General features: G+C 44.0%; 1 protein-coding gene across 4 annotated transcripts; it reads left to right on the top strand.

Moving 5' to 3' along the window:
• Positions 1–9: 9 nt before the first annotated feature.
• On the top strand, positions 10–15,590 carry lrfn5b (leucine rich repeat and fibronectin type III domain containing 5b). 4 transcript variants are annotated; one of them, XM_058613396.1, is made up of 8 exons: positions 10–463; positions 575–673; positions 1,748–3,652; positions 9,023–9,939; positions 10,693–10,867; positions 11,751–12,084; positions 13,436–13,736; positions 13,879–15,590. In XM_058613396.1, the coding sequence occupies exons 4-8, from the start codon at positions 9,049–9,051 to the stop codon at positions 14,572–14,574; spliced, it is 2,397 nt and encodes a 798-aa protein (XP_058469379.1). In that variant the 5' UTR covers positions 10–463; positions 575–673; positions 1,748–3,652; positions 9,023–9,048; the 3' UTR covers positions 14,575–15,590. The 4 variants fall into 4 exon arrangements, with proteins under 4 accessions (XP_058469379.1, XP_058469377.1, XP_058469380.1 ...); XM_058613394.1 differs by having other exon boundaries at positions 572–673; XM_058613397.1 differs by adding an exon at positions 3,765–3,853 and having other exon boundaries at positions 10–673.
• The last annotated feature ends 860 nt before the right edge of the window (positions 15,591–16,450 follow it).

Here is a 16,450-nt window from a genome sequence, read left to right as displayed (position 1 = left end):
CAGCGTAGATGGTTTGTCGATCTGTGAAATCTTGATGAGCGGCCATTCGCTGGTTCCCTGTAATGTGGGCATGGAAAAAAAACGTGTTTTGAAGGCCAATCACGTCACAGGTAGCCCCGCCGCCCTCAATTGCAAGAAGCTGATTGGATGTCGGACACACAAACGACACAAGTCAATGACAGAACTTTGAGCTTAAAAAACAACTACAACCTACTTTGGGAACTTTTATGCCGACATGTTTACATAATTAAATAAAATACGTCTGGAGAGTTTCAAACACAGAGAGTTCCGTTTCTTAATTTATGGACTTAGAATCCTTTTATTTGGTGAGGGAAACTCATGTCTTTAAATGGCAGGTAACAGTTTCCATGGCAACGCGCTTACTTGCAACATGGACTTCCTACACTGGAGTTGCCATGATGTTGCAGGATGGATTGAGTCTTTAGGATTTCCTCAGTACAAAGTAGGTTAAACACTCACCTGCGTGTGCAGAGACAACATGAGAGAGTCGCTCAGTCTCCACAGTGATGTTCCACTGCTCTGACTGTGTCATCATTCATTCCTGTCGCAGCAGGCGTGCTTCACGGACAACCTGATCACTGGAAGGAAGCTCATTTACGTCAACTGTATCTACTTACCGAGGCTGGGAGTCACCGATTTTAAACATATGCAGGTATTTATTCCAGGAGACACTCCAAGTGTTTGATTCTCATTTTGGAAAAGTGGATGTTATTATGGAGGCTTGTTTTACATATCAAAGCAAATCATGTTCAACAGACTGAGCAGCAACCAAGATACAAATAAAAATGGCTGAGTTTAACTTACTCTCCCCATCTGCTGCTGACACAATTTGAATGAATGAATTGATTAAAATATTACAAGTAACCACTATATTCTTCAAGTAGAAATAGACATTTGTTGCGATTTATGACACAGCCCATTTTGCATATTTGAACTATTCATTAAACAATTAATAGAAGATATGATAATAGGAAACAAATTCTGGTCTATTGTACAAATTAGAGAAACAACTCAGAGTCATCCCGGTCAAAAGTGACCACCAAAATCTAACCTTTTCTTTCCTCCATCCACACAAAACATCATCAAAACCCATCATTGTACTTTTTGAGTTACACACGCTGACAACAGAAGTGATAATTGTTGGTTCCAATCTGAGCTGTTTTCTAAACAATCTCTTTAAAAAGCTATAAGTGGACTGTCTACTCAGTGCCCACTCAGTTGCACGTCCCATTTGGCATTTGTGCATTTATTTCCTTTGAAAAGTGTGACATCTAATTAAAGTTGTGTGTTGTGGCTGCAGTGCGAGCAAACAACTCAGATCAGCTGTATCACATACTCTGTTTCCAGTTAAAGCACCTGTTTTTTTTCTTTCTTTCTTATCTGTTCCTGAAACCAGAGATACACTGGCATACAGTGCCTTCAACGTTGATTTCCTGTAGAAACACTGTATCTCAACAAACTAACACTAATTTGTCTCTAATGGTGTGTAAGATAACGATCTTTAAAATCAAGATCCATATAGGTTTTAGCAATTAAGTGCTTTGTTACATTTGTTTTTGGCAGTGCAATCTTAGAACTCTTCTACTGATGATGCCACAGTCTTGGTAGAATCTCCCTGATAGACAAGAAACTGACACTCTCAGAGGGAGCACCTAATTAAATAAAGGTTAGATTCTGTAAACAGTATTTATTACCAAAGGACTCTACTGTGCTGTGCACTCTGCAGGTCATCTCTGCGTGTGTGCGTGAGCTACTGGGAATCACAGAGACCAGGTGGAGCAGCCGCAGCATCGCTGACCCCCCGCAGGACACCGTGAGCCTGTTCCTGGAGAAAAAGAGCCGCACAGGTGGACAGGCGGACAGCCTCACCTACCAGGCCTTCCTGGATGACATGTGTCACAGAGAGCGCGAGAGAGAGAGCGAGATCGACATGCTTCACAACAGTAAAGGAGGACAGTAAAACCCATGACATGTCAGCCACCAACTGTCAGCCCATGATGACTCCGATGAGACACTCACATAGGTCACATGCAGGCCTTCACATCAACACTTCCCACCAGCGTGTGAGCTGTTGTCACCATGGGTCCTATAATACCAGTATTTCTGCTTGTGCTTGTGTTCAGGCTGTAAAACACACCTGCAGTGACTGAAAATCCACGTATACTGGGCGACTTTACACGCAACAAATGAAACAAAAGATGCTATCAGTGATATTGTTTTGTGTGCAAATAAACAAATAAACATGTGTCTCATACGAGTGATTAAACTGTTTGGCTATTCCTATTGATCTTCAGTGGGTGTGTTGTAACTGGACGGAGCTATCGATCTGGAGTATAGAAATCCTCAGGGCAATTCTCTGGATGACAACTAACACCTAATTTCCAACACACACCAGGAGGCAACCGAAGCTAAAGGTCATTGTTCTTGAGAGAACGCACAAAAAAAGAGGAGTATCTGTGAGTCCGAGGAGAAAATTGCACTATATGTTCTGTAATAGATGAATGCATTTATAGAAAACTTTGGCAACTTGCACAAAAGGCCATAGGATCATTGCATTAGATAGCAATGGGTCCAGTGCCAAGTAGACCCACAGGGAGCCAAGGCTCATGGATTCAGCCAACTCAACACTTCTTTCTTGCCAATAATCTATGTAATAGATGCAAGAATATCCAGCTATATACAGGCTGCTGGTGTTTGGCTTTCACTCAGACCAGAGGTTTTATTTTAAAGAATGGAGGTGGATTTTCATTTATCCAACTTCTGCACGGCCAAATCTGAAAAACATTACCCATATTTTTTTTTTTACTCACATTTTGTTGAAATTTCTTCGAGAATATTATAAGTGTGTTGCATTTTCGTGCAGCAGGGTTCAATCCACATGAATAAATGATGATGCCTGCCTGTGAGATAGGCTGAGAGGCACACTGCATCTGTCTATGCACACAAATGCTCTCTGTGCAGCGCGCAGCGCCCCGATTACCATTCCGAGCACACCAGCCCTGGTCAGAAATGGAGCAGGGTATAGGTGGTTGACAGTCGAGGAGCAGAGGGGGGTTGGATGTAGGCTATATTATGGCAGCAACCTTTCACTCAATCGGGATTAAGTCGCACTGAGCCCCGTCGTAGCCAGTGAAAGCGATACAGGAACATCTGGCTGGATTGAGCGCAGCACCAGTCACTCACACACAGCAGCGCTGTAGATATTAGAGCAGCAGCCTGTCGCTGCTACAAAGGCGTTTTCTCTTGTGGAGGTGCACACACAGGCGGGTGCGCAGTAGAGGCGATTCCGCACAGCTGCAGCCACACCGGGACCCTTCAGCCTGCGCTTTCCTGCGCCCTATTGTTTTCTCTTCGGGGAGAAAACCCGAGCTGCATTTCTCCAGTTTGAGGGCATCACATGAAGAGTCGTACGTCCTTTATCTGCTGTTCATGGATTTCTTGAAGGGCATCGCTGGTTTTGCAGGCCGTCTCTTGTTATAGCAGTGTTTCGGGACACCTGAATTATCTCCAAGAGACACCATCGGTCCCATTTTTTAAGGCAACAACACTGCTGGAATGCTCCCCGCTCCCCTGGGAGGACATGAGCTCAAACACACCCATCTCTGACTTGGCTTGATGCTTCATCTGCAAGGTAAGTTCAATATTTTATTAATAGATTGGTGATTGGTGTGAATTGTCGCCTATGAACTCCTTTGGGGGAAGTGTCTTTAAAGCGGCGCATTGACTTGAAGTAGTTCTCCCAGGACCAGTCTGGAAGGCTCCAGATTCCCCTCCTGTGACAGGGGGTTGTGGCTGAAATCCACCACCAGCCCAGGACCTGCTGCACCGCAAGGTCAGACACATCTCCTCATTTGCCAAAGAACGCCATCAGATTTTATTTTTAGTACCCACTTGGCTGCATCCTACTGTGCTGTGTTTTTTTTTTTTTTTTTTTTTTTTTTGGTCTCCCACAGGTGAAAGTGAGAATCATGTCTAATGTGCTCATTATTCAGCCTGCACTCATAGGCTGCTCGCAAGATAAGATTGATTTCAGATGTGAGAAGTGTGGTCTGTGTTTTATGGTGTGTTTTAATCAGCACAGAGGATCCAGTGATAGGTTCCATCCTATCTGCTTGGTGTGTGCTGCCGTGGTGAACCCTGACTGATATGCAAATGACACATCAGTCATTAGGCTGTGATAGAGTCTAAATTAGCCCTCAGTAGATAATATGATTATTGTGTGGGCAGGGGGAACATGCTGCCGGATGACTGATGAAGACAGGTGAAGATGTGGTCCTGGTGATATTTTTTTATTTATTTTTTTATGGAGGATGACTTATAATGGTCTTGTCTTCGAGTGTTAGTTATCACATATCTTATTATTCATGAGTGCCGGAGGCAGCATTGTAACTGCTACACCAGTGAAAAGCAGGCTCACGCCTCATTTTGCTGCCTCTGTGTGCTCCCTCTATGTTAATGCACTCAGTTGCTTATATTATACGCTGCTACCTTGCACTGATAGCACAGAGGTGATGTGTGCTTCCTTGGCACCTACACGCTGCTCTGCAGACCAGCTCCACATTCACTGACCCACATTTCAGCGCTTGCCACTAAATAAGCTGCTGGTTTTTTTGCTTAACGAAGACTTTCCCAAAAGATTTGAAGCACAGATGATTTGTCATTCACAAACTTACACATACATACACAGTTTATGTGTGTGTGTGTGTGTGTGTGCCTTCAGCAAAAATAGCCACATTTTGATTACACAACATAATGAGAGGGGGAAAGATTATACATTATTTAGCTATTTTGTTGCTGTGCGAGGTATAAAACATGCAGGGGGGAAATGAGCCAATAGTTTCTCTGATCATGGATTTAATCTTGGCGATCCTCATTTCTTCTCATTCAGACTGTAACATGAAAAAAAACACCTTTGTATAATATAGAGGCACAGTGTTATCACAAAGATGGGCAGCGATATAACTGTTCCTGTACCTGAAATTACACTTGGGAATTGGCAGATCTACAGGCCTGCAGGCTCACAATGTGGAGGATATTCATTTGAATCGCCCATATTGATATTCAGAGGTGGTCTTCAAGGTTTCTTCATTCTTCCCCCCCCGGAAGACAATCTCATCCCATAAGCCTCTCACCCAGGACATATCACAACACTGAAAAAGAATTAAATCAGTAATCAGCAATTATTTTATTCCCCTGCTTCATTAGACAGCAGCTTTTAAAAAAGAAATGTCATAAGATATCCAGCCCAGCTCTGGATTGTGAGAAGGAAAACACTTGAGAATTACAGTGTTGATGAGCAGCACAAACGCATACACACACACACACATGCTAACAAGCAGGTCTCACTAGAGAAAAATAAATGATTTCAATTTCATCAGACTTCTCCATGAAGTCTTTTAGGTCATTATTACACACAAGTGTGGAAAAAAGGCTAATGAATCTCAGTCTCAGTCTCGCTGAGTGCATGATCTCCTTTTCTTCCCGTCACTGCAGTGTCATAAATGGCACAATGGGTCTCATCTGGCCTTTAACGAGGACCTCCGTTGTTGAGGTCCTGAACTCTAAACAGGGCTCTTTGTTGTAAATATTTTTTAAAGTAATCTGAAAATGAGCCAGTGATTACAGCTCACCGTAAAACTGACGTTTTCTGTGTTGCCATGGCATCAAGGCTGTCACCCAAGAGCTATCGCATTCTAACATTGGCAGACTCTGTGTAGCAAAAAGGGAGTCACAGCACATACCCACATGCACAAACACAGATGTGTTAGTCAGACGGTTCATAACAGCATCAATATTTGGTCAGGATGTTTGGACTCGGACTACATGAGCATTTACCTGGTGAAATAGAATTTCTACCACCTCAGTCAAAATATGATCCACTTCAGCAGATGCTGCAGCTCCATTTAGTCTCATAAAGCAGGCAGAGCGAGGACCTACTTCACTGCTTTGTCGATACCATTTTGCCATTATGTTGCAGCATCAGTTTACCTCCTTGACACAACAGGGCTTATTTTTGGCAGTAGCGCACGTACAGCTGCCTTACCCCGAGTAACCCAGGTGAGACGCTGCCGAGATGCTGCCATGTGCCGTCGCGTCGGCCTGCACAGAGGCAAACCAAGCACACTTTATCTCATTACCTTCCTCTTGCAGGCTCCACTTTCCCTGATTCCCTGCCCAGACATGGATTGCAGAGGCTTTTTCATATGATCTCCAGCACAAGTTAGACCATCTGAAAACATATTCCCCATGACCTCACTGGCCAATTGGCATGCAGTATGCTGCGTAAGGCTTTTCCTGGAGAATGCTACCCCAGGGAGTTCATAGATATCCTCTCCTACAGTGTGCTGGTGCTGCTGTGCATGAATGTCTGTCTCTATAGCTGGGGGTTGTTGTGTAGTGAGCTAACTCTATTAGGCACAAATCCACCCACTGGTGTGTTTGAGTGGGTGTGTGCTGTCAGTCTGTGCTGTACTCTGAGGGTGCAAAGACCTGAGGTAGTAAACGAACATTTGATTGACTAAGAAGGAAATTATGCTTAATGCATCAATAGATTATGTTTTCCTGCGTCTTTGTCGCCCTCCCAAGTCATCTCATCATAATGAAACTGAAGGATAATGATTTTCTCGGGGTGTGGCATTTAAAGATGAAGCACGTGATTGATGAATGCACAGATTGATTATCTACTTATTTGTTCTTGTACCTGATGAGTGCAACCTGTTATTCAAATTGCCATGAATCACCCGTAATTAAATGCAAATTAGGGAGGAAGCACCGGATAGTGCCTGCCTGCGCCCTCTCAGCAGCGAGCGGGCTTGTCTTTTTGTCCTCACAGAACAAATTTAGTTGGGATTACCGCTGCAGCCATTCTCTTCACGTTTGGCTGAGTTTTCACCAGCGAAAGGAAGAAAGGAAGAAGAAAAAAAAAAGCGGCCCCATCACCAGAGAATGAATCAATATAACGTCTTCAGCGCCGTTCAAGCCTGGAAGTAGCAGGTCCTCTCTGCCTCATTGCACCTCCAGAGGCTGTGCCATTCAGAGAGTCAGAGCAGAAGGCTGTTGACACACCAACACAAACACCTTAGCTTTCACAGACTATCCTCCGATGCACATGCACACATAAAAGCACACACTATATTCACCTGACGTTCACTTGAATTCAGTAAATTGCACTGCCTTATTTTTACACATTTATAGTTACAGTATATTTATATTTTCAAACAGTTCCAGATCTTCTCAAGGTTCTCAAGGTTGTTCAATAGGTTGTATTATTGTACAGTAGTTGATATTTTGATGGTATCCTATCTAACTGAAGCTTGACTTAAAGAGTTACATTAGTGCAAATGAAACTGCAAACACATTATGTGTCAGGAAAAAATTGCAATTACCCGAGTCATCAAAGAGAGGCGTCTTTGAATAATGGTCTCCGGCTCAGATCGGCTGCACCACTGCATCCCAGACTATATCCACTTAATAAGTCTCTTGACTGTGTGAATTTGTAAATTTGTTGTCCCTTGTAAAAAAAAAAGAAAAGAAAAGAAAAAAGAAACTGTTGAAAAGGGCATTGATTCATTGCTGCACGATCAGCAGTATTCATGAAAATGTCACACCCAGCGTGCTGCCTCCGATGATATCTTTCCTCCCATTGCTATTATGGGCCATTTTAAGGTGACCTCTTTCTTGCCTTCTTGTCGGGCTGTAATACATTTTACCCACCTGTCAAAATGCGTCTGTTGTCAGCGGATGCCACCAGTCTGCCTTTACTCTGCTTTTCACATTAAAAGCATGCCCCACCTCTGGCAGGATGGCAACCTTGTCCTGTCTGATGTTTCCTTGTAGACTGTGATCGTTTCTCTCATACTAGTGTCAGGGTCGTTACACTGTGAGTTGTGTGTCCCATGCTCTGGTGCAACAAAGGCTTTTGAAGCATGAAGGCACTGAGTTGGCAGAGTCTTTTCTGATACGAGGGTTTTATGCAAACTCTACAAGACCCAACGTTAACAATGGAGTCATTACCAGCAAACCATGGAAAGCCATAATCATAAATGAACCATTGTCTTTGGTATTTAAAGTTTAAAGTCTTTGGATGTTTTGTTTTTACTACAGATGTGAAATTGGATTCGTGCCTTCTGTGTTTGATTGGATTGGTGTTCTTTTTCTGTGTGCTGTAATGGGAAACCCACAGGGCTGACTATTGCATGTTCAGCCAAAGTGAGACTACATTTCAGCTCAGTAAATATAATCGCAACTAATGTCACCCTTGCTCTGGAACATTGCACAGTGCACTTGCAGAGCTGAGATCTGATCTCCACATTCTTAGTTTTATGACATGCTATATCCCTGACAAGGTCTCAGGATTCATCAAATGGATCCCTCCTTATCCCCCATCTCAGCTGTGTGATAAGTAAGAGTAGCAGCAGAGAGAGCAGAGAGAAAATCGATAGCAAGTCATAGCACATCCTCGCTGAGGTACTGGGTCCAATCATCCCTTCCTTTTGGCGATATGATCCTCGGAGATATCAGTCTAATTCTGATGAGGCCCTGAACTGTCGGTCTAGACTTTGATCCCTCTGTACACAAACATAAAAGGACTGGTATTATCACATCAAAAACTATGAGCAGGGAGCAGAAACTAAAAAGGCCTGTTGCAAAATCGTATTAGAGCACTGAGGATGCTTCACTCGCAAATCTGCAGGTGACTAATTAGTTTCACGTCTAATTGCGCTGCATTTATTGCTTCAGCACTGAGTTGCTGAGCTTCCTGCTCAGAATTTGGACTCAGTAAATCTCAGCTGTGAGCTGGCAGCAATAGTGTTTCAAATCTAGTGGAAAAGCTTTGACTTTGCAGAGCAGAATCCCCAGTTCCCTTTTTAAATAGAGATTTTTCGGTGTGATTTCCCAGCCATGAAAATTACAGCTTAATGAAGATGATACACATCACAGTTTTATAAATATTTCTCCTTGTCTCTCTCTCTCTCTCTCTCTTTGCATTGCTTTCTTTTAGGTGCATGAGCCTGACTGAAAAGCCAAATGGAGTTTCTCCTGGTTTATCTGATAGTGCTTGGTGTGGCTGTCAAGGCCCACAAAGTCCAAGTCTGCCCCAAACGCTGTGTTTGCCAGATGCTGAACCCCAACCTGGCGACTCTGTGTGATAAAAAGGGGCTGCTGTTCGTACCCCCGAACATTGATAGGCACACGGTGGAGATGCGCCTCGGGGATAACTTTGTAACCAGTGTCAAACGCAAAGACTTTGCTAACATGACTAAGCTGGTAGACCTGACCCTCTCTCGGAACAGTATAGGCAACATTGTGCCTCATGCTTTCAAAGACCTAGAGAATCTACGAGCTCTTCACCTCGATAGCAACCGACTAACCCGCATTACCAACGATACCTTCAGCGGCATGTCCAAGCTGCACCACCTCATCCTCAACAACAACCAGCTCACCCACATACAGATTGGCGCCTTCAATGACCTCACAGCCCTGGAAGAGCTGGACCTATCCTACAATAACCTGGAAGGTGCTCCATGGGTGGCCATACAGAGAATGTCCAATCTCCACACCCTCAATCTGGACCACAACATGATCAGCTACATCCCAGAGGGCACCTTCTCTGGCCTGCAGAAGCTAAAAAGGCTGGACGTGACCTCCAACAAGCTCCAGAAACTTCCTCCTGACCCCGTTTTCCAAAGAGCAGGGGTCCTGGCCACCTCTGGGATAATGGGACCTACATCGTTTGCACTGAGCTTTGGAGGAAACCCTCTGAGATGTAACTGTGAGCTGCTCTGGCTGCGGCGATTGCGGAGGGAGGATGATCTGGAGACCTGTGCCTCACCACAACACCTCGCCGGGCGCTATTTCTGGACAGTTTCAGAGGAGGAGTTCCTGTGTGAGCCTCCTCTCATCACCAGGCACTCTCAGGTAGAACCTCTGAATTGAACCGTGGCCTGCTAAGGCATCACACTTCCAACACTTTCTCAGCCAGACATTGGATTTTGCCCCAGTTAATCCATGGTGGCACTTTGTTCTTTCGCTGACTGTCACACCAGATATTAGCTGTGAGTCAGAGGAGCCTTACAACACTTGTGGCCATCATTCAAGCCACACACCGAACTGAACACAGTAAAATATATCTACGACTTCTTGCCCATAAAATGTAGCAAACTGTGGCCTGTGGAGACTTTTTAGAGTCACTCTTTAGCAGGGTTTTCAGTTGTCATTTTAATAAAGCTATTTGCAGGTTTATGATGAATCCACAGAGATGCTCTTATTACACAGCAGAAGCTTACAGTCATTTAGCCCTTGATTCATGCATACAAACAAAATTATCTGATCAAATAACCACAGCTATATTATCTCATTTACATCCAGCACCTTTGCATAATAGCAGAAAAGATAATCTCATACACACTCTGCCATATTGATAATTCTGCCTCATCAATTTTCAGTTCAACGTTATGACCATGAGCAATTGGGGATTTTATTTATAGAGAATAAAGCTTTAGATCACAGCATCACTAATAAAGGCAGTTATTCAGACTGCTGCTGTAAAGCAGTTAGCCCACACTGTTTTTTTTCACTTTTAGGATACAGTGTATTATCTAAATTGGTGTGTGTGCGTGTGTATGCTGAAATCCTCCTACTAACTAGCTACAATGCCTCTCTCTGCCTCAGGAGCTTCGAGCTTTGGAGGGTCAGAGTGTGAGTCTGCGCTGTAAGGCCAGGGGCGACCCCGACCCCATTATTCACTGGATCGCCCCCGATGGACGCCTCATGTCCAATTCCTCCCGGGCCACGGTCCACACAGACGGCACGTTGGACATCCTCATCAGCACTGTGAAGGACTCTGGTCTGTGTACTCCCCCGCTGGCTGTGCTTGTTTTGTTGACTGAATGAAATGAGTTGTTTGTTTGTGTGCACAGAAGCCTTAAGGACTGGAGTATTTGTCTGCCCCGGGCGATAAAGTTTAAAGTGAGGAAGACTTATTCAAAGTCACTATGGAATTAACCTTTTCCTACCTTCACATCTCCAAATTTGGAAGATTTCACAAATAGCCTTACTGGAATAAGAGGTCAATTAGCTTAGCTAAGCATAAAGAAAGCGGGGAAATGGCTCTCAAAGCCTTGTGGTTTGGGGAAGAGACACTTTCTTGGCTCACTGACTGGCAAATATACATTGATGGCAATCTAGGAAGTAACTGCTCCTGACCAAGAATGTCAATCACATAATTTCCTATAAAAGGGTATTGTATTGTGTGTTGTGTGTTGTAAGAATAATGATCAATTAGAAGTTAATTAGGTTCCCTTGCTGCTGGACAATGTTTGTTTCTTTTGCACATGGTCAAGGTATTTGTGTCCCTCTCTTTAGTTTAATGCTAAACTAACTGGCTACTGTCAGAGAAGAGACACATTGGGGCACAAAAACACACACACAGACACACACAGACACTCTCCCACTGACAGGGTTTGTGTATCCTTAGCTCGCTGGCTTACAGCTCTCATAACAGCTGGTGCATTGGTTCAATGGGAAAATAAACACAAATGACTGAGCAGTCAAATTCAGCAAATGACACATGTACAGTGTCTTCGCCAAGACAGCAAATTAGCCTTTTCCAAAATGTTGAACCCCTTTTTGTAAATATGATTGGCTTGGATGAGATATGCTTTTAGTGCCTGCTCTCATAATCACAGTAAATGTCAGCTACAAACTAACCGTATTGGTTTGTCCTCCAGGATCCTTCACCTGCGTGGCCTCTAATCCAGCTGGCGAGGCACAGCAGAACGTGGATCTGGTCATCGCTAAACTCCCTCACATCACCAACAACACAGTCGCAGAGCAGGAGCCCGACCCTGGATCATCAGATATCGCCACAGTGACCAAGACAGGTCCCGAGGCTGGAGGGGTGCCTCTGGGGAACACGAAGCCGAGCCAGGAGAAGAAAGTAGTTATAGCAGAGGCCACGTCCACCTCGGCCCTGGTCAAGTTTAACTTCCAGAGGAGTATTCCTGGAATCCGCATGTTCCAGATTCAGTATAATGGGTCATATGATGATTCACTGGTATACAGGTGAGGAGATATCACTTTACCTGCTGGATTAAAACAAAGCGTGAAATTGTAAAGGTGATTTATAACGTAGGTAAAGTATGTGCAACAGTGACTTAATGTTTACTCCCAATTCAAAACACTGAATAAGTGTGGTTCAAGTAGATTTGCCAGATTTGACAAAAAAAGACTAGTGACTGAACCTGACACACGTCCTGTATTTTTTTGTCATTCAACCTTGACTGAAGTCCCTTGTTTTGTCTGTCATGGCCTATATTTAAATGTATCTCCACTGCAGGCCCTCATTTTGCTTCTCATCTGGTCGAGACATTTTTGAGAGGGGTAGTGAGTCTTTTCGGGTTCGGTATCATTGAACATTTTTGACACTAGCTGCTGGCATCCAGCATTTCAAATTAACACGTATCCTTAATCTCTGCTCACACATCATCCCCATTGTCTATCTATTACATTTATTTCTCCAAGTTAGAGAAAGTGCTCTAAATTCTTTTTTGTAAACACACTTGAAAACTGAGCTTGAACACATGCACATAAACTTCATCTAATCAGAATCATATTCCAATCTCCTGATACTTGTTTTTCCTTATTAGTTGCTTTTGAATGCGTAATAGCCTCTGGATATTTTGTCAGTCACTCGTCAAGACCGAGACCTGACTGTCAACATGATTATTCGTGGCGTCTATTAATCTTATCAGGAAGACAGACTAATGCATTATGTCTGACTTCTCATTCTTCGACTCGTAATCCGCCCTTGCAGGAGTGAACCATTTACTATGTGCAAAACCTTGACAATGCTTAATCGACAAAATCAAAACTGAATGTCAGCACTAAGCTGTGGACTGATAGGAAGATGAAAGCAGAGTCAGCCAGTGTTTAACAAAGAAAACCAGAGCTTCTCACATGTCTATTTAAAAAAAAAAAAAAAAAAACCCTGCATTCTTTCACGTTTGCCCTCATTCTCTACGTGTTTAGTGCTAATCAATGTGATGTAATAGCAATGTCACAGGAATTATATATATTTTTTTCGTATAAACATCAAAGTCAGCAGCCAGATGTGGTGTTTGGCAGTGGTTACCAAATTTAGAAGACGTCAAGGAGTTGCGCCTGTAGTGCTGAGGTGTCTTGCATCCATAGCAAATGAAACATTTTATCAGTAATGTTGCAGGGAGAATAAATCAAATGTCACAGAAGATTATGCCTACGGGTCCTAAATAGCCCCCTGAGAGATAAAGGATTGTCAAGTCATTTCATCCCAACAAAACAATAAGCTGGATAATCTGATTTGCTTCTGTCTTGTTTCATTTAGCCCTCTCTAATCTATGTCAAAACTCACAAAGCCTTCTTGCTTTCTTTTCAGAATGATCCCTCCAACCAGTAAGGACATCCTGGTAAACAACCTGGCAGCTGGTACCAACTATGACTTGTGCGTGTTGGCCATCTATGACGACCAGGTGACCTCACTGACTGCCACCAGGGTGATAGGCTGTGTCCACTTCACCACAGAGCCGCAGTATCTGAGATGCCATTTCATGCAGTCCCAGTTCCTTGGCGGCACTATTGTGGTTATCATTGGAGGGATTATTGTGGCCTCAGTTCTCTCTTTTATTATCTTCCTCATTGTGCGCTACCGGGTGTGTAACCAAGGAGATGCAGATAAGGTCAGTTTGGCATGGCTCCTTTTGTTTTCTTGTTTTGCTGCTCATTATCTTTGCCTATATTGAAACAGGGATGTCTAAAAGAATAGCTTTCATCCCTCTCTCCCTCTCCCTCTCTTCCTTTGCTTGTCTCCTGTCATGACAGGCTCTAGAGATGGGGGATATTCGGTCACTGAGCAGTGATGGACAGCTACAGGGCTGTGGGATTCCCAAGTCCCTCTCCAAGCAGGTTCTACGTCCAGAGAAAAATGACAAGGACTGCCTTCGAGTTTCCCTGCCACCGCCGGAGCCAACCAAGCAACGGCCACCAGTCGTTGTAGCCACAACCAAACCTTGTGTCCCTGACTGCACTGTCTCTACCTCTGCTGCCAGCCACAGCTGGCACCCAGCGTCACCCAGTGCTCTCAGGCCCAAACGCTCCAATGCAGCGCCAAAGCCCTCAGAGGCTCGCCGCGCTGAAGCTCAGGCAGATGTCGAGCTTGACAACATGAACTGCAATAACTCGTCAGAGATGAAAGTGGCTAACGCCGTTGCTCTGGCCGTTCCCGGCCAGCCTACCAAGTGGACTGCTGCTCCCAGGGCACCGCGACCACACCAGGCCCCCCGACATTACATGACTGTGCCTGCAGGGGCTGCGAGGGTGAACCGCAGACACTCGCTTAACGCAGACTCTTATAGGGAGCGCTGTTATGTAGCCTACCCCAAACCTGGGGCCAGTCTTCGTTCCAAGCGCAGCCTATCGATGAGTGGAGAGCTGCCGCAGCTTGAGAGCACAACAAATATTCAACGGGCCAGAGACAAGCTCTCCAAGTCTGAGTGGCTTCTGGAGAGCACTTTATGATTTGGAGTTTATAACCCGTGCTTTCTTGTTTTCTTGGATTGGAATTGTGGCCCGTGGAGGAACAGGCAGGGATTTTACGCCTTGTTTTGAGCTTTTGCGCTCTCTATTGAGGGACCTGTAAGCTTCTCTCATATATCTGAGGGCAAGGCAGGCATACAGGGTTGTGGGGATCGTTTCATATTTGTTTACTACCTTATAACCTATCAGTCTTCTTTATTGCGAAATTTGATCAAACTTTGATGAAAGGCACAACAATGTTTAAAACGACGTCATGTACAAAAATGTTTAGTTGTGTGAGATACTGTATATCTCAGTACAACCATAAGTGTTCATGTGGTATTGAATGCAGTATCCTGGACACTGTATTATAACCGAGGAGGAAACAGGCAGGAGGTGGAGTTAATATACTCACAGACACATCGCCTGTTACTTAAAGTGATACAATCTCTGTAGACTTTGAACACGATTCCTGTCTCCAGCTCCACAGACAGATGGTGACATGTCTTAATTACCTTGGCGGTGGTTTGGAGAGATTACAGACGTGCTTTACATCCCAGAGGTGTTGGAACAGAATGTAATAGACAGACAGAGCTCCATCTTTTCTTCAGCAACACTCCTAGACACAGCACAATGCAGCATATTTGTGGCACAAGTCGACTCAGCCTTATACTGCCCTCTGGTTTGAATCGATACATTTTTATCACATAATTACATAAAGACTCAACTCTGATAGGATTCCTGTCATGACTAATTTGAGTGACAATGGAACCAACACCAACAGCATGACGCGTGCAGGAAATAATCTGATATCACAGGTGGATGCGATCAGGAGGAACAGTTCATCTCCATATTTTTTCTTACTGACGTTGCCGTGTCACATTGGTGACATCCATTGTAAATTGACTTGTCGATGTAAGAGAAACGATAATCAAACGTATGGACGGACGCCAGCTCTTGATTTTGCTGTTGTTTCTGTTTGATGTTTACGAGTATAAATAAACCAGTGATGAAAGGGAGATATACTTGATTTTATTTCATTTTCAGATTCCCACTTCTTATATATGGTCTAAAACATCAGTGGCGGTAACTCGCTGCCTTTAAGTCGTTTAAGAAGAAAACAACTTAGTCCAGAGAGCTCCATCAGTCAAAATGCTAATGAACTTAGGGTTTCAGTAGTCTTGCAGCATTAAATTCCCCTTTCTCTGCAAGAGGTGGACCTTTGACAGATCCCTGCCCTGAGCCCTTGTGTTTGTTCAAAGGAAGGGAGGGAAGCAGATGATGAAAAGAAGCTATGCTAATCATTGGGGGACGGCTCTCGCACTGTGCATCTCCGCACACGCCTGACGCTGCTATGCATGTGCCCTCGGATGTCATTCACTGCAGAAATCTGCTGCAACAGAGACTAAACACACCCTCCGACAGTGGGAACCCATGCACGACTAATTCTACAATTACAGTAACGTTACCCCTCGTAGCCGGATGGACACATTATGCATTATCTGCCGGGATACGAGCTCTGATTCACTGTGTGTTTTGGTGGTGGAACGCTTCCATATTGATTTTTATCTACATGTACTAGTATACTCACAGTATGAAACCTCGGGGGGATACAGCGTATTGGTTAGAAATACGACTCTGTGCAGGGCAACCTGTTTAAATGAGCTACACTTACAGTATGCAAGGCATCAATTAATTGCTGTCACCCCAACTTGGTCGGCTTTTATTCATTATTTTCTGCTCATTATGGGGAGATTAAAATGTTGAGGAGCTTGGTCTGAACCTTGGTTCAGTCTTTTGCAAGAGCCAAAATTGTATGTTAATAATAGATGCATTTCTGGGGAAACAGAGAGAGAGAGAGAGAGAAAAAAAAATATAT

The sequence above is a fragment of the Solea solea genome, chromosome 17 (genome assembly GCF_958295425.1).
Source record: "Solea solea chromosome 17, fSolSol10.1, whole genome shotgun sequence".
NCBI classification, from domain to species: domain Eukaryota; kingdom Metazoa; phylum Chordata; class Actinopteri; order Pleuronectiformes; family Soleidae; genus Solea; species Solea solea.
The sequence above is the reverse complement of the archived record's forward strand: the minus strand, read 5'-3'. Positions and strand labels throughout refer to the sequence as shown.

Excerpts from the sequence above, each read along its gene's own strand:
- lrfn5b (XM_058613396.1), top strand. The coding sequence starts at position 9,049 with ATGGAGTTTCTCCTGGTTTATCTGATAGTGCTTGGTGTGGCTGTCAAG. Across the intron at positions 12,085-13,435 it reads GATGATTCACTGGTATACAG|AATGATCCCTCCAACCAGTA; the intron begins GTGAGGAGATAT and ends CTTTCTTTTCAG. Across the intron at positions 13,737-13,878 it reads ACCAAGGAGATGCAGATAAG|GCTCTAGAGATGGGGGATAT; the intron begins GTCAGTTTGGCA and ends CTGTCATGACAG.